Here is a 17,654-nt window from a genome sequence, read left to right as displayed (position 1 = left end):
CATAAAAACAGCAGAGCTGGTCTGCTGACATTCATTTCTATGGGAGTTGCAGAATTAGAGTGAAACAGCCTCTTGGACATTGATATTTCCATCTCAGTCATGAAAAGACGTGACAAAAATAACCCACAAAGATTTGGCATGTGTCTACCACCTTGAAATGGAGATAATTGCTGTAAATTAAACTCTAACATTGTGATATTTCTTTATCAGGTCTGGAAAATGGACGAAAAAACCAAACCAGATTATCATTCATTAACCAAGGTATGAACACCACTATGGTATTGTAAATGCACCAAGCTGGATGATAACAGTGTTGTGAGCTATAATGGTGACCATATTGATCGTCACTCAGACGTGTCTATGTTTGTTGGAACTATATTAAGAAACTAAAAACTAAAAAATCATAAAGACAATGAAGCAGTATAGCACATGATAGTACTGTATATACACATTACAAGAAAGTAGTCTGTAGATGATCTACTATGTCATACAATCAGGAAATTTGACAATCAATCAAGAAATAAGATTCCCCAAAAATAAAATCTTCTGGATGCACCAATTTCAGTCGGACTAACGAGCTATCTTATGTGTATTGAGGCATCCTGACTATCCACCTCATCTGAAACTGCGGGATGCTTTTGTACTCAGAGGAACTAAAGCTCCGTCTAAGTTGCCTCAAAACACTTCACAAATGCTAATGCAAATAGCCACAAAACATATTGTCAAGCAGACAACATTCTGAAAACAATAAGACCGGATACTGTATATCTCAGCTTCAGCAAAGCATTTGATAAACTATCTCATAGATCCTTAGTAAAAAAAAAAATGACCAAGTATGGGATTAAAAAGGCTATGGTTAGGTGCATTCATAACTGGCTGAGTGATCATACTCAAAGAGTAGTAATAAATGGTTGCACACCCATTTGGAAGGATGTTTCATGGGGGGTACCACAAGGCTCTGTCCTAGCTCCAGTGTTGTTCAACATTTTTATAAATGATCTAGATATGGGAACTGAAGGTAAATTGATCAAATTTGCAGACAATGCAAAGCTAAGAGGGATAGCTAACACTAGAGAAGACAGAAAGGGTTTAGAAGCATCTAGGTGAGCTTGAACAATGGGCAGCAACTAAAAGAATGGTATTTAACAGGTAGAAATGCAATATTCTACATCTGGGCAAGAAAAATGAAAATTACATCTACAAAATGGGAGGAATAGAACTAAGCAACAGCATGTGTGAAAAAGACTTGGGCATACTAATAGATCACAGACTGCACATGAGTTAACAGAGTGATGCAGCAGAAAAAAAGGCAAACACAGTTCTAGGATGTATTAAGAGAAGCATAGAGTCTAGATTACGTGAAGTAATTACCCCCCTCTACTTCTCCTTGGTCAGGCAGCATCTGGAATACTGTGTCCAGTTCTGGGCATCACATTTTAAAAAAGACATTGAAAAACTGAAACAAGTTCAGAGAAAGCTACCAGGATGGTGAGCAGACTACAAAGTATGTCCTAGCAGGAATGGTTAAAGGATCTGGGAATATTTAGCTTGCAAAAAAAGGATAAGAGGAGACTTAATAGCTGTCTACAAATAGCTGAAGGGATGTCACAGTGTAGCGGAATCATCATTATTCTCATTTGCACATGGAAAAATGAGAAGCAATGGAATGAAACTGAATGGGAGGAGACACTGATTAGATATTTGAAAAAACTTTTTGACAGTGAGGGTGATCAATGAGTGGAACAGGCTGCCATGAGAGGTGGTGAGTTCCTTCAATGGAAGTCTTCAAACAGAGGCTGTCTTAGACAGTTTAGGAAATCCTGCACTGCGATGACCCCGGAGATTCCCTCCAACTCTAACAGTCTGTTTCTTTGCTTCTATGATTGGTTCAGACAGCATGTATCAGCTGTCAGGTTCCCTTTAAAATGTAATTATGCCTCCTTTCTGCTTTCTTAATAGTAGTTGCCCCCCCATAGTGCTCGCTATCTAGTGTAGTTCTCCTCCCTTATCAGCAATCCATATTACTAAGTTAGGGTTGTTAATTTAGCAGTAATGTTAAGTTATGTATGGTAATTTGGCTGGTAGTTTTTATGTATATTTTGCTACACTGCGGAGAGTATATTATAGTCATTCACTACATTTCACAAATGGTCTGTATATGTTGCCCATGATGTTTTATTCGATAAAAGATGGAGGAAGGTTGACTGGTTGATATCTGACATGGCGTATCTAAGCAATTGTTTCTTTTGGGAAATTTACAATTTATTAACTGCCTTAATTTCACTTTTTGTTTGTTTCTTGTCTCGAAATGAAGAAAAAATGTTTGTTTTTTTGCACATTCACAATGTTCTTGTAAGACAGTATTTATTACTACTTTTGTCAGATTCAAGTTATTTCTGTGACCATTGTGAGCTTTTCTGTTATTAAACGAGGGGTACCAACAATTTTGACCACATGAATATATGCACCCTACATACCAGTAGATATGCGTCCTGGCCCCATCCCATCCTGGTATATATATATATATATATATATATATATATATATATATATTAGCTGAAGAGCCCGGTGCTGCCCGGGCATAGTAACTAACTGTAGCTAGTTATAGCAAATTATAATTATCCTCCCTCCTATAGTCCCGTGCCCATATACCCCTCACACATCCTCCATCCCATAGTCCCGTGCCCATATACCCTTCACACATCCTCCATCCCATAGGCCCGTGCCCATATACCCATCATACATATCCTCCATCCCATAGTTGAGTGCCCATATACCCATCACACATCCTCCATCCCATAGTCCCATGCCCATATACCCATCACACATCCTCCATCCCATAGTCCCATGCCCATATACCCATCATACATATTCACCATCCCATAGTCGAGTGCCCATATACCCATCATACATATCCGCCATCCCATAGTCCCGTGCCCATATACCCGTCATACATATCCTCTATCCCATAGTCCAGTGCCCATATACCCATCACACAGGCCCGTGCCCATATACCCATCATACATGTCCTCCATCCCATAGTCGAGTGCCCATATACCCATCACACATCCTCCATCCCATAGTCCCATGCCCATATACCCATCACACATCCTCCATCCCATAGTCCCATGTCCATATACCCATCATACATATTCGCCATCCCATAGTCGAGTGCCCATATATCCATCACACATCCTCCATCCCATAGTCCCATGCCCATATACCCATCATAAATATTCTCCATCCCATAGTCCCATGCCCATATACCCATCATACATATTCTCCATCCCATAGTCCCATGCCCATATACCCATCATACATATTCGCCATCCCATAGTCGAGTGCCAATATACCCATCACACATCCTTCAGCTCATAGTCCCATGCCCATATACCCATCATACATATCCTGCATCCCATAGTCCCGTGCCCATATACCCATCATACATATCCGCCATCTCATAGTCCCATGCCCATATACCCGTCCTACATATCCTCCATCCCATAGTCCCGTGCCCATATACATATCCGCCATCCCATAGTCCCGTGCCCATATGCCCGTCAAACATATCCTCCATCCCATAGTCAAGTGCCCATATACCCATCACACATCCTCCATCCCATAGTCCCGTGCCCATATACATATCCGCCATCCCATAGTCCAGTGCCCATATACCCAGCACAAATCCTCCATCCCATTGTCAACCATTATGACATCATAATGAGCGGCGGCAGGGCTTGCAACCTATGATGACATCAGTGTCACCATGGCAACCATTGTGACATCATAATGAGGGGCGGGTGTTGTGAGTTCATTTTCCCCTTCGTCACTGAGGTCTGGTGAACTCCCTATTCGGGTAAAGGAAGGTAATGTGCCTGATTATCAGGCACCTGAGACTAATGAGGATGACTGGCTGAGTGGAGTCACTGACTGGATATAAGGCTGCCGACGCCCTTCTGCCCTGCGGGTGATTTCTCTGTGGACTTCTAGGACACCAGTCTGATTCCTGCTTCCCTAAAGCTAAGTTTTCTGCTTTGCCTGTTTGCATTTATGTTTTGTTTTTGTTTTCCTTGCTTTTCTGGATTCTGCCATTCCCTGCTGGGGTGAGCTGAATCTCCTTTTGCCTGTTGCTCTGTCTTCAGAATAATCCGGAGTACTGACATAGCTTTTTTGAAGCCTAGCGTCTTCAGGGCCTTTTTCACTGTCAGTCTGTTGGCTCTTATTTTCATAGGGTTTTTCACGGATTGCAGACAGCAGCCTTCCTGTCCTTTCCTATCTAGGTAGTTTGGGCCCCGTCTTTGCTCAGTCTATCTTTCTGTCTGTGTTAGTGTTTTCATCTTGCTTCACCGTCATTATATGTTGGGGGCTGCCTATTGCTTTGGGGTCTGCTCTGGGGCAGTTTAGATTTCCCCTTTCTTTCTGTAGGCCTATTTAATTCTCCGGCTGTGATCGAGGGGTCTAGGGCATAGTAGGAACCCCCAACGGCTACTGGTAGTTGTTGTGATAGGATCAGGAGTCTGCAATTCGATAGCTGCCAACTGCTCTGGTTTTCTGGACTTAGCTAGCATTTCTGTTTTTGCCTCCTACGGTGACTCAATCATAACAGAATCACCCGCCATACCGCAGATCCTGGGGTACTCAATAGCAGGAAAGAATTGTGTTTAAAAGAAAAAAAAAAAAAAAAAGTGTGTGTATATTCTTTCCTCTATATCTCTGAGGCCGTAGGGGGAATTTTTTTTTCTCTCAATGGAGATAAAGCAATTGTCTGATTGTGTGGAGCAGCTCGCTGCGGAAGTGCGGGGAATTTCCGCCTACCTTGCTCGTTCGCATGCTGTTGAACCAAAGATCCCTACACCTGATGTATTTTTTGGGGATCGATCTAAATTTTTGAGTTTCAAAAATAATTGTAAATTATTTTTTGCCTTGAAGCCTAACTCGTCAGGGAGCTCCACGCAGCAGGTTAAAATTGTCATCTCTTTGCTGCGTGGCGATCCCCAGGATTGGGCGTTTTCTTTGAAACCAGATGATCCTATTCTGACTAATGTGAACACATTCTTTCAAGCTTTGGGGTTGTTGTATGACGAACCTAATGCTACTGATCAGGCTGAAAAGACCCTGTTGGCATTAAACCAGGGTCGAGATTCTGCAGAGTTGTACTGTCAAGAGTTCCGAAAGTGGGCGGTCCTTACTACCTGGAATGATAATGCCTTGGCTGCTCTCTTTCGGAAGGGTTTGTCAGAAGCCGTAAAAGATACTATGGTGGGATTTCCTGTTCCCTCTGGTCTGGACGATTCTATGTCATTAGCCATTCAGGTTGATCGGCGTTTACGTGAACGCAGGATTGCACGAGAGGTGTTGCCACCGGTTGAACAGACGTCTGAACCTATGCAATGTGATAGAGTTTTGTCTAAGGCGCAACGTCAGGAGTTCAGAAGGCGTAATAAGCTGTGTTTTTTCTGTGGAGATGCCTCGCATATTATTTCTGTTTGTCCTAAACGAGAGAAACGCTTTGCACACACGTTTCCTGTTGGTGGTGTTCAACCTAAGTTTCTTCTGGCAATTACTCTGATCTGCTCCCTGTCCACATTTTCCGCCAAGGCTTTTGTGGATTCGGGAGCAGCGCTAAACCTAATGGACTTGGATTTTGCTAAACGTTGTGGATTTCTGATGACACCTCTGCAGACGCCTATCCCTTTGAGGGGGATTGATGCTACTCCTTTGGCTAAAAATAAACCTCAGTTTTGGACCCAGGTGGTCATGCGGGTTGCCCCAGACCATCAAGAAAATTGCAGATTTTTGGTGTTGCATGGTCTGCATGATGCCGTTGTTCTGGGGTTTCCCTGGTTGCAAATTCATATTCCAGTTTTGGATTGGAAGTCTGTGTCTGTGGTGAGTAGGGGTTGTCGGTGTGCCTTTAGTGAGGCTCCGGTTTTTTCCACCTCTCCTCAGTCGCATGATGTTCCTGACTATTTGGCGGACTTTTATGATGTATTTAGTGAGAATGAGTCTGCGTCCTTGCCTCCTCATAGGAGTTATGACTGTGCAATTGAACTAAGCTCAGGGTGTAAATTTCCCAAGGGTCGGCTCTTCAATTTATCTGTACCCGAGCACGAGGCTATGCGGTCCTATATTAAGGAGGCGTTGGAGAAGGGTCATATTAGACCATCCTCTTCACCCTTAGGTGCCGTTTTTTTTTTTGTGGCCAAAAAGGATGGTTCTTTAAGGCCTTGTATTGATTATCGTGCCCTCAATAAAATTACTATTAAATATCAGTATCCGTTATCCCTGATTTCGGATCTATTCTCTAGAGTTAGAGGTGCTTGCTGGTTTACCAAGCTTGACCTCAGGGGGCGTATAATCTTATCCGCATTAAGCAGGGGGATGAATGGAATACTCCGGAGGGACATTTTGAGTACCTGGTGATGCCTTTTGGACTCACTAATGCCCCTTCTGTCTTCCAGTGCTTCATGAACGATATTTTCCGAGACTTAGTCGATAAATTTTTGATTATCTATCTGGATGATATTTTGATCTTCTCCAAGGATTGGGATTCTCATGTGGAACATGTTCGGACTGTGTTCCGGATCTTGAGGGAGAATTCCCTGTATGTCAAAGGATCGAAATGCCTTTTTGGAGTACAGAGGATTTCATTTTTGGGATTTATTTTGTCTCCGTCAACTATTGAAATGGACCCGGCCAAGGTACAGGCCATATATGATTGGGTTCAGCCCACTTCTTTGAAGGCCCTCCAGAAGTTTTTGGGTTTTGCTAATTTTTATCGGAAATTTATAGCAAAATTTTCTAGTATTGCCAAGCCATTGACTGATCTGACTAAGAAGGGTGCTGATGTGTTGAATTGGTCTCCGGAGGCTGTTGCTTCCATTCAGGAGCTGAAGCGAAGATTTACCTCTGCCCCGGTTTTGTGGCAACCTGATGTCTCACTCCCGTTCCAGGTAGAGGTGGATGCTTCTGAGATTGGTGCAGGAGCTGTTTTGTCCCAAAAGGATCCTGTAACATCTAAAATGAATCCCTGTGCTTTCTTTTCCTGAAAGTTCTCTCCATCTGAACGTAACTATGATGTGGGGAATCGGGAACTGTTGGCCATGAAATGGGCATTTGAGGAGTGGAGACATTGGTTGGAGGGAGCTAAACATCAAGTTGTGGTCCTCACTGACCACAAGAATTTGATTTACCTAGAGTCGGCTAAACGCTTGAACCCTAGACAGGCTAGGTGGGCCTTGTTTTTTACACGTTTTGATTTTGTGGTCTCTTTTCTTCCTGGAACTAAGAATGTCAAGGCAGACGCCCTCTCTAGGAGTTTCTTTGCTGATTCTCCTGTGGTGACCAAGCCTGCTACCATCTTAGGCGAAGGGGTAGTTCTTTCTGCCATCTCGCCCGATTTGAGACTTGCTCTGCAAGAGTTCCAGGAGGACAAACCTGAGCATTGTCCCAGTGGAAAGTTGTATGTTCCTGACCAGTGGAAGAAGAGAGTGATGTCTGAAGTTCATTGCTCTGCATTGGCTGGTCATCCAGGTATTTTTGGTACTAGAGATCTGGTGAGTCGCTCTTTTTGGTGGCCCACCTTGTCTCATGATGTCAGGAATTTTGTGCAGTCCTGTGGGACTTGCTCCCGGTCTAAATCTTGTTCTCGCTCTAGTGGGTTGTTGATGCCTTTGCCGGTCCCCAGGAGGCCATTGACCCATATTTCAATGGATTTCATCTCTGATATGCCGGTCTCTCAAAGAATGACTGTTATTTGGGTGATTTGTGATAGGTTCTCTAAGATGGTTCATCTTGTACCACTCCCTAAGTTGCCATCTTCCTCTGAGTTGGTGCCCCTGTTTTTGCAACAGGTGGTTCGCTTACACGGGATTCCTGAGAACATTGTATCTGACAGAGGAGTTCGTTTTGTGTCTAGATTTTGGAGGACCTTCTGTTCCAAGCTGGGAATTCAGTTGTCCTTCTTCTCTGCTTTTCACCCTCAGACCAATGGGCAGACAGAGAGAACAAACCAGACCTTGGAGTCGTATTTGAGATGTTTTATTTCCGCTGATCATGATGATTGGGTTTCATTTTTGCCCTTGGCCGAATTTGCTTTAAATAATAGAGCTAGTTCTGCTACTTTGATGTCACCTTTTTTTTGTAACTTTGGGTTTCATCCTCGATTTTCTTCAGGGCAGGTGGAGCCTTCTGCCTGCCCAGGTGTTGACACTGTGGTGGAGAGAATGCACCAGATCTGGGACCAAGTGGTGGATAAGTTATCTCTCTCCCAGGAAAAGGCCCAGCGGTTTTCCAATCGACATAGGACCATTGGTCCCCAGTTTAAGATTGGTGATATGGTGTGGTTATCATCAAAAAATATTGCTATGAAGGTGGCTTCTCCTAAGTTTAAGCCTAGATTTATTGGACCTTACAAGATTTTGGAGATTATTAATCCAGTCTCTTTTCGTTTGGCTCTTCCTGTCACATTTAAAATCCATAATGTGTTCCATAAGTCCTTGTTGAAGAGGTTTGTTGAACCAGTTGTTCCTGGGGTGGCACCTCCAGACCCTGTATTGGTTGAAGGTAACATGGAATATGAGGTAGAGAAAAAACTGGATTCCCGTCTGGCTAGACGGAGACTCCAGTATTTGGTTAAGTGGAAGGGTTATGGTCAGGAGGATAATTCCTGGGTCTCTGCCTCTGATATTCATGCCAAAAGATTGGTGCATGCCTTTCATCGGGCTCTCCCTGATCGCCCTGGTGGAGTGGTTGAGGGTTCGGTGATCCCTCCTCAAGGGGGAGGTACTGTTGTGAGTTCATTTTCCCCTTCGTCACTGAGGTCTGGTGAACTCCCTATTCTGGTAAAGGAAGGTAATGAGCCTGATTATCAGGCACCTGAGACTAATGAGGATGACTGGCTGAGTGGAGTCACGGACTGGATATAAGGCTGCCGACGCCCTTCTGCCCTGCGGGTGATTTCTCCTTGGACTTCTAGGACACCAGTCTGATTCCTGCTTCCCTAAAGCTAAGTTTTCTGCTTTGCCTGTTTGCATTTATGTTTTGTTTTTGTTTTCCTTGCTTTTCTGGATTCTGCCATTCCCTGCTGGGGTGAGCTGAATCTCCTTTTGCCTGTTGCTCTGTCTTCAGAATATTCCTGAGTACTGACATAGCTTTTTTGAAGCCTAGCGTCTTCAGGGCCTTTTTCACTGTCAGTCTGTTGGCTCTTATTTTCATAGGGTTTTTCACTGATTGCAGACAGCAGCCTTCCTGTCCTTTCCTATCTAGGTAGTTTGGGCCCCGTCTTTGCTCAGTCTATCTTTCTGTCTGTGTTAGTGTTTTCATCTTGCTTCACCGTCATTATATGTTGGGGGCTGCCTATTGCTTTGGGGTCTGCTCTGGGGCAGTTTAGATTTCCCCTTTCTTTCTGTAGGCCTATTTAATTCTCTGGCTGTGATCGAGGGGTCTAGGGCATCGTAGGAACCCCCCACGGCTACTGTTAGTTGTTGTGATAGGATCAGGGGTCTGCAATCCGATAGCTGCCAACTGCTCTGGTTTTCTGGACTTAGCTAGCATTTCTGTTTTTGCCTCCTACGATGACTCAATCATAACAGGTGGGGCTTGATATGCACACACTGCTTCCCCAGTATTCAAATAGGGGCATTATGAGATCACAATGAGGGGCGGGGCTTGACGCACACACACTTTTTCCCCCAGTATGTAGATAGGGGCAAAATTGTTTGGTGAATTGGAACGCGCGGAGTTAAAATTTCGCCTCACAACATAGCTTAGGACGCTCTCGGGGTCCAGACGTGTGACTGTGCCAAATTTTGTGGCTGTAGCTGCGATGGTGCGGATGCCTATCCCAGACATACACACATACATACACACATACATACATACACACTTTGAGCTTTATATATTATATATATATATATATATATATATATATATATACTGCTCTGGCAAAAATTAAGATTTTTCTCTTTATAGGTATATTTTTGACTAAAATTGCTCTGCCTTCATACACGTTGACACGGTGTGCACTCTAGCATACAGCATAAACCACCTTCTATATTCCAAAATAAGCAGACCGTTCTCTGTAGTCCAACTTGTTTATTTGGTGAAAAGTATAGAACATGCGGTAAAACTATAAATATAAATACAAACACAAACAACATGGGTAAGTATTGGGGAGACGATCACACAGCTAACACAATTACAGGAAGTATACAGTGTGATGCAAACTTTACATAGAATACACAGGTGTCTAATTACATCTGCTGTGCACTGGCTACTGTACAGTTAATAACATCTCTGTAACACTGCATTGCAAGAAAAGACATTAATCTTACCAGATATGCTTTACCCGGATAACGAACTCAAGTTGGGGAGTTACAGGAGGACAAATAAACATGTGCGTCCCATGAAATACACAGAAGAAAATAGCATCTTCCTCCTCCCAGAATACATTGCTTCAATCTCACAATGCAACACTCTGTTAAAGACACAGTCTATAAAGCTATTTAAGACACAGCTATAAATTCAGCCACCACTAGATGGTGCTAACTAAACCAGCACATAATACAAACATATTTGCCCTATATTCAGAGGGCAGAACACTCCCTGCTTGGCCAAAAGTGATGCCACTTACATTTTCCAGGTTTGGAGCTGTAAAGGCGTGCTTGTAGTGGTGCCAACCTTTACAAGACTGAATGGTGGGTGATGTTGACTTGTAAGGCTGAGCCACATGAATTAAACAAGCAATGGCACAAACAAGCGAGTTTCAGGTTGAAAACCTGCTGAAATGGTGGGATTTGAGGTGATTGTCTGAAGTCACCATACTTAGAGTGGATACCTGAGGGCCGATTTCTTCATCTGCATCCGGATATACCAGTTCAAAGGTGTCTGATTCGTCACTGTAGGGCATTGAACGGTATAAGAATGCAGGGCCCGTAAACCAGGTTGTGTCCTTAAGGTGTCTAGATTCAACAGATCTAGTTGCGTTGTCCTCAGGATTGTGGTGTGTGGTAACTGTTTGCCACTGTTTAGGGCAAGTGGACCACCTGATCCTTAACTCAACGTCCTTGATTTCCAGGTCAATTTCTGTTGAGATAAGCTCAGCTAACTCTACTGCTAGCACAGCCACACAGAGTTCCAGCCTGGGTATTGTGTGCTCCTGGACTGGCGCTAGTTTTGTCCGGCTCATAGCAAGCCTTACATGGCATTGCTCCTTGATGTCAGTAGTTTTCAGATATGCTTCCGCTGCAATCGTCTTGGTTGAGGCATCGCAGAAGATACAGAGACTTTGCGTCTTGACTCCTGTTGATGGCACGGAAGCGTATGGTCGTGCCACATAAAGATATGACAAGGCTTCTAAAGTTTTCTTCCATCTTACACACAAATCTCTCTTCTCCATGGGAAGCGAATCATCCCATTCAGACATCTCTTGGGTGAAGTCTCTCAACATCATTTTACCTTGGATAGTTACAGGGGTTACAAATCCTAGAGGATCATACCGGCTGTTTATCACGGATAGGACGCCTCTACGTGTGAAAGATTTTTCTTCTTCATTGATCCGAAAGGTAAATGCATCTCTCTTCAAATCCCAGAGCAAACCAAGGCTCCATTGCATGGGAAGGGAGTCCGTGTCTAAATCCAAGTCTTTTAGATCAGTTGAGTAATCTTGAGAGGGAAAAGCTGCCATCATTTTTTGGCTGTTGGAAGCAATTTTGTGCAGCATCAAATTGTGTCCTCTTTAGGAGACTGACTGCCGATTCATCTGTGGGTGTGGATTTCAAGCAGTCGTCCACGTAGAAATCCTTCTCCACAAACGATCTAACATCCGACCCGTACTTTGCTTTGCCCTCTCTGGCTGAATGTCTAAGACCATAGATGGCGACAGCAGGGGAAAGGCCGTTCCCGAAGATGTGTACTCTCATCCGATACTCCATGATGTCTTTGTAGGGGTCATTATTGTGGTACCAGAAAAACCTCAAATAGTTTCTATGTTCTTTTTTGACAAGGAAGCAATGAAACATCTGTTGTATGTCAGCCATGAATGCCACTGCATCTTTGCGGAAGCGAAGAAGTACTCCTAGAAGTCTGTTGTTGAGGTCTGGGCAAGACAAAAAGACATCGTTTAGCAAGACACCTTCATATCTGGCGCTTGAGTCAAATGCTACTCTTATCTGACCAGCTTTCTTAGGATGATACACATCAAAAATGAGTAGGTACCAACATTCCTCGGAATCTTGGAGTACAGGTGCAATTTCTGCATGGCCATTCTGAAGTATTTTCTCCATGAAGGCAAAGAAGTGCTCTCTCATTTAAGGTGCCTTCTGAAATTTGCGTTTGAGGAGACAAATCGACCGTAGACAGGTTCTCTGTTGTTGGGTAAGTGTTGCCTCTGGAGTTTAAATGGTAGAGAGGCCATCCAACTCTTTGACTCATCTCTTACCATCTCTCGATCCATGATGTCCAAAAACAGTCTGTCTTCTATGGACATTGCTACCTTGTTGTCCTCTCTTGTTCTGTGGAAAAATGTGCACTCTATGTGATCTTGGTCACCGTCACATGTGTGGTCTTCTCAGGAAGGATCAGCTAACGGACAAGGTAGAGGAGCTGTCATGATCCAAGGTGGATCTGACAAGTAAATGGACAAAGTGAACTTTTTTTCCTTTGGCTTGTTGCCAAAGTGGGTTGATTGCCCCCGGTGGCCATTAGAATTATTACACGTGGTGTCGTTCATTCTAAGTTGCCCCGGTGGTGGTGAGCGGTAGTGCACTTTAGTTTCTTTGGTTTAATGTGCACGTAATTATAAATCAGGTGTGAGGCTCTATAAAAGAGAGTCAGGTGTGTTCAATCACTGTTGTTGATATTGTGAGTTAGTCATCCTCAAGGAAGCCTGGGTGAGGAAGGAGCTGAACATGAGTCCTGCGCAGCCCAGCCAGAGGGGACGAGTGGCAGCTATGTGGTCTGCAAGAAGGGATGGCATGGCGTGGTGGAGTCACAGTTTGTGGTGTCGGCAGAAGGTGCTTGCATGGCTTGGTGGAGTGGCGATGATGGAGAGAGTTGTACTCAGCATGCGGGACTTGGTTGCTGAGAGCTAGACTCAAGCATGATTGACTTTTTGGGCAGGAGCTGAACTCATCTTTGGAACTCTGTTACTGGACTTCTGCAATTGGCGGTGGACTCTGCTCCAAGGATGCACTATGGTGAAGGATCTAGTTATAGTGATGGATCCGGGTGGAGGAGATGATGCACACAGGTGGTGGGCTCTGTTGCTAGGAGCGTACGCAACAGAGCAAAGCTAAGTGGTGTTTCCCCTGTATTGTCATTTTCCCTCATGTGTGTTTAGTGCAGTGGTGGGATTAGTTTCCGCACCGACCAATTCCCTAGTGAGGGTTTAGGTTTAGGGCGAGCTAGGGTTTTTAGGTTCCTGTGCGTCGCCCGGTGCGGAACTGGCATAGGGAACGTTAGGAGTGCAGGGACACTGGCTCAGGGGAGTTCAGGAGGTCTCCACTTCCCTATTCCCTATTGCAGGGCCCACCATTGTTAATGTTACCCAGGTTCCCCTTTATTATTTAAATTCGCCTTACTGGAGGCGGGGTTTCCAGACTATTGTATAATACGTGTAATACCTAAATTCACCCAACTGGAGGCGGTGTATCCAGGGTCACGTGTGTCATATGGGTTCGCCTTGCGGTACTCGCTGCGTCCAGACACACGTGACCGTGACAGGAGCATTGCGTGGCAACTCTTTTATCAGGAAGCTACTCTTACATGGCTGGAAGAGAGACGGATGTCCATTTTCAAGAGTATTGTGAAGCATGCTGTCGACTAAGGCCGGCTTGTGTGCTCCTCCTAGACAGACGTCTCCTATGATGACCCATCCAAGGTCGTGCCTCTGTGCGTATGGAGCGTTCCTGGAGCCGTTTATACATTCTCTAGCCTTGTGGACTTGTAATATATCTCTTCCCAGAAGTAGAGCTATTGGGGTTTCTGGATCCATCTCAGGTATCAGGTGGGCTATACGCTTTAGATGGGGGTGATGTGTCGCCACCTCCCGTGAAGGTATTTCTGACCTGTTGTCAGGAATCTGGATGCACTCCAGGATGGTCGGTAATGATAGGCAGGTTTGGCCATCTATGGACTCCACCTTGTATCCGGTTTCTTTTCTCCCCGCCGTCTCAACGGTACCTGAACACGTCCTCAGGGTGTAGGGAGAACCAGGGCCTACAATGCTGAAGTTGTCAAAGAAGATGGACCTGGCTAGAGACCTGTTACTTTGGTCATCCAGGATTGCATATATCTTGAAGGCTTTGTCCTTGCGGCCTGGAGGATAGACTCGGACAAGGCAGATCTCCATACATTTAGAGCTGACCTCAGGGGTGTCTTCGTCGGTGTCTTTCTGCTTCTCATCGTGCTCTTCTGTTTGTGACAACACTCGTGGAGTTGATCCAGGGTGCAAGGCTGTATTGTGATCCGTGCTGCTGCATTCTGCACATTTCATGCTAATGTAGCTTCACAGTTCCTGGCGAAGTGAGAGGTTGTGGCACAACACTTGAAGCAGATGTTGGTCTCCTTGAAGAAACCTTTGCGATCCTCTAAAGACATCTCCCTGAAGGCTCTGCATTTTAGTAGAGGATGTGTTTTCTTGTGTAGAGGACAATGTTTACTGTCTGGAGGAGGTTTATTCACGTTGTGAGGAGAGCCTGTGGAAATCACTGGGGAACAATTTGAAAAAATTTTTCTGTTGAGTAAGGTTTTTGAGCTGATTTATACTAAAATTGGCATGCTGATTCCAAAAATGTAGTCAGTTTTTTTCTATCACGTCAAGTTTTTCCTCCTCAACTTACCTGCCATAGAAGAACAATTGCACTGATTTCTGTAATAAGACTTGTTATCTGAGTACAATTCGACTCATATAGAGCTACGTGGCAACTTGTAAGAGTAGTCACAACTGAGACAGTGTGGTGAGAGGTGTGTACAGCTCCCAATACGTCAAAATTATCAATATCTTTACACAAAAAATGTATCATAGTAGGAATAAATAGGATTTGTGATAGCTTTTCTCTTTATATTGGGCGCTTAGTTGTAATTTATATATCTTTTATGATTTTTTTCTTTGTTAGTTTTCAAAGCTTGTAACTTTCCATCTCAGTGTTTTATTTACTTACCGTATTTTTCGCTTTATAAGACACTCCGGATTATAAGACGCACCACAAATTTTGAGGAGAAAAATAAGAAAAAAATATTTTTTAATAAAATGGGGGTGCCTCTTATAATCGTTGCATCTTATTGCTTACCAGGGTTGATGGCTGTGGTGTAGCGGGGTCCCAGGTTTGCTGCTGGAGGAGGCAGGCGTGGATTGATGCTGCAGGCCGCATTCAGGGATGAGTGGGGGCTGCCATGTGTGCCGTTGCTGCTGCTGCCGGTATTTGTAAGCTGGCCGGTGCTGCGGGAGTCTCCGGTTCCCAGCGGTGCTGCATTGTGTGCCCGTCGATGCCCGGGGCTCTGCCGACATTGTGCGACAGGCCAGAGCCCCGGCAGTTCCTCGGTTTCCCTGTGTGCTGGTAAAAAAAATGGCCTCCGGCGCGTGCGCAGATGGGATCTCGGGTCCCAGTTCTCGAGAGATGAGATCTGAAATCTCATCTCTCGAGAGCTGGGTCCCGAGATCCCATCTGCGCACGCGCGGCGGCCATTTTTTTTACCAGCACCACTGCGCGCACACAGGGAATCCAGGAACAATGGCCGCCGGCGCATGCGCAGATGGGATCTCGGGTCCCAGTTCTCGAGAGATGAGATCTGAAATCTCATCTCTCGAGAACTGGGACCCGAGATCCCATCTGCGCATGCGCCGGCGGCAATTTTTTTACCGGCACGCAGGGAACCGAGGAAATGCAGGGGCTCTGGCCTGTCGCACAGAGCCCCGGGCAACGACGGGCACACAACGCGGCACCGGAGACACCCGCAGCAACCGCTGGACGCCCCCGATCACAGCCTAGGTAAGGCATGTCCGCTTTGTAAGACGCACCCCCGTTTTCCACCCAATTTTGGGGAAAAAAAAGTGCGTCTTACAAAGTGGAAAATACGGTATGTACATATTTCCTTTGTTTCAGATCATGTCTGCTCCTTCTTCCTCTCGTCGTAAATGCCTAAACAACCCTGACTCCTTCTGCTATATTTGTGGTGTTTTCACCATTCCAGTTCAAAGGGCAAACATCAGTGCATTTGTCAAACAAGCATATTTTGCATATTTTAAAGTAAAACTCGGTGATCAAGATAAGCCATGGGCCCCTCACATAGTGTGCAAGCAGTGTGTCGAGAGTTTACGGATGTGGACCAAAGGAACACGTGAAAAGTTGGCATTTGGTATCCCCATGGTGTGGAGAGAGCAAAAAAGTCATTCCACAGACTGTTACTTCTGTTTAGTGAAAACATCAGGAAAAATAAAAGTAAAATAGAATATCCAAATCTACCGTCAGCTATCAGACCAATGCCTCATTCAGCTGAAATTCCAGTGCCAGTTTTCGAACAGCTACCATCTCTAGAAGTTCTGAGTGATGTTGACGAACACAGTGACAGCAATGATGCAGAATTTGAAAGTCACAAGGATTCAGTTCGTAAGGGATTTGATCAGTACGAGTTAAATGATTTAGCACGTGAATTGGGCTTATCAAAAAAAGCTTCAGAATTACTAGCATCAAGGCTGAATGAGAAACAGTTACTTGAACAAGGAGCGAAGGTATCATACTTTTGTACTAGAGAAAGTACATTTTTGCAGTACTTTCGGTGTGACAGCGGTTTTGTGTTTTGCCATAATATTCCTGGTTTACTACAAGAATTAGGACTTTCAATGTACAATCCAAATGAATGGCGACTGTTTATTGATAGCTCAAAGCGGAGTCTTAAGTGTGTCCTTCTACACAATGGCAATTTATTTGGTGCAGTCCCTATTGGGCATTCTGTCTCTCTTCGTGAAGAACATGGAGATGTAAAGAGAGTTATTGAGTTATTTAAATATGACACACACAATTGGATCATCTGTGTTGACCTTAAAATGGTTTGGTTCCTTCTTGGTCAGCAACGTGGGTACACAAAGTATCCCTGCTTTCTCTGTATGTGGGATAGCAGAGCTCGAGAAAAGCATTGGGTTGAGTCGAATTGGCCTCCAAGATCTGGTCTTAAACCTGGAGATCCTAAGATTCTACATCAGCCACTTGTTGACAGGAAGAATATACTATTCCCAACTCTGCACATAAAACTAGGTCTCATGAAGCAATTTGTAAAAGCATTGCCAACTGACGGCGACTGTTTTAAGTACATCATGTTGGCACTTCCTGGACTGTCCATTGAAAAAATCAAGGCTGGTGTGTTTGATGGTCCACAAATTCGACAGCTCATCAAAGATGAACATTTCACCGGGACTATGTCAGATCTTGAGAAGAATGCTTGGTTATCATTCAAAGACGTCGTCAAGAACTTTCTTGGAAATACACGTGCAAGTAATTACAAAGAAATTGTTCAGAAACTATTGGAGAGCTACAAAGCGCTTGGTTGCAACATGAGTATTAAACTACATTTTCTGCATTGCCATCTTGCCAACTTTCCGGAAAATCTTGGTGCTGTTAGCGATGAGCAAGGTGAACGATTTCACCAAGATTTGAAAG

The 17,654-nt window shown here is 44.4% G+C and overlaps 1 protein-coding gene across 1 annotated transcript in view; it reads left to right on the top strand.

Annotated features, from left to right (window-relative positions):
• Positions 1-17,654, top strand: part of LOC141091131 (kyphoscoliosis peptidase-like) — a 256,972-nt gene that overhangs the window by 5,325 nt on the left and 233,993 nt on the right. Inside the window, exon 3 of the mRNA XM_073576523.1 lies at positions 211-261. Coding sequence (XP_073432624.1) covers positions 211-261 — 51 coding nt within the window. The remainder of the gene's footprint in view (positions 1-210; positions 262-17,654) is intronic.

Source organism: Dendrobates tinctorius, unplaced genomic scaffold (genome assembly GCF_039654945.1).
Source record: "Dendrobates tinctorius isolate UK_male_01 unplaced genomic scaffold, ASM3965494v1 ptg000049l, whole genome shotgun sequence".
Classification (NCBI taxonomy): Eukaryota; Metazoa; Chordata; class Amphibia; order Anura; family Dendrobatidae; genus Dendrobates; species Dendrobates tinctorius.
Note: the sequence above shows the minus strand (reverse complement) of the source record. Positions and strands in the feature narration are given on the sequence as shown.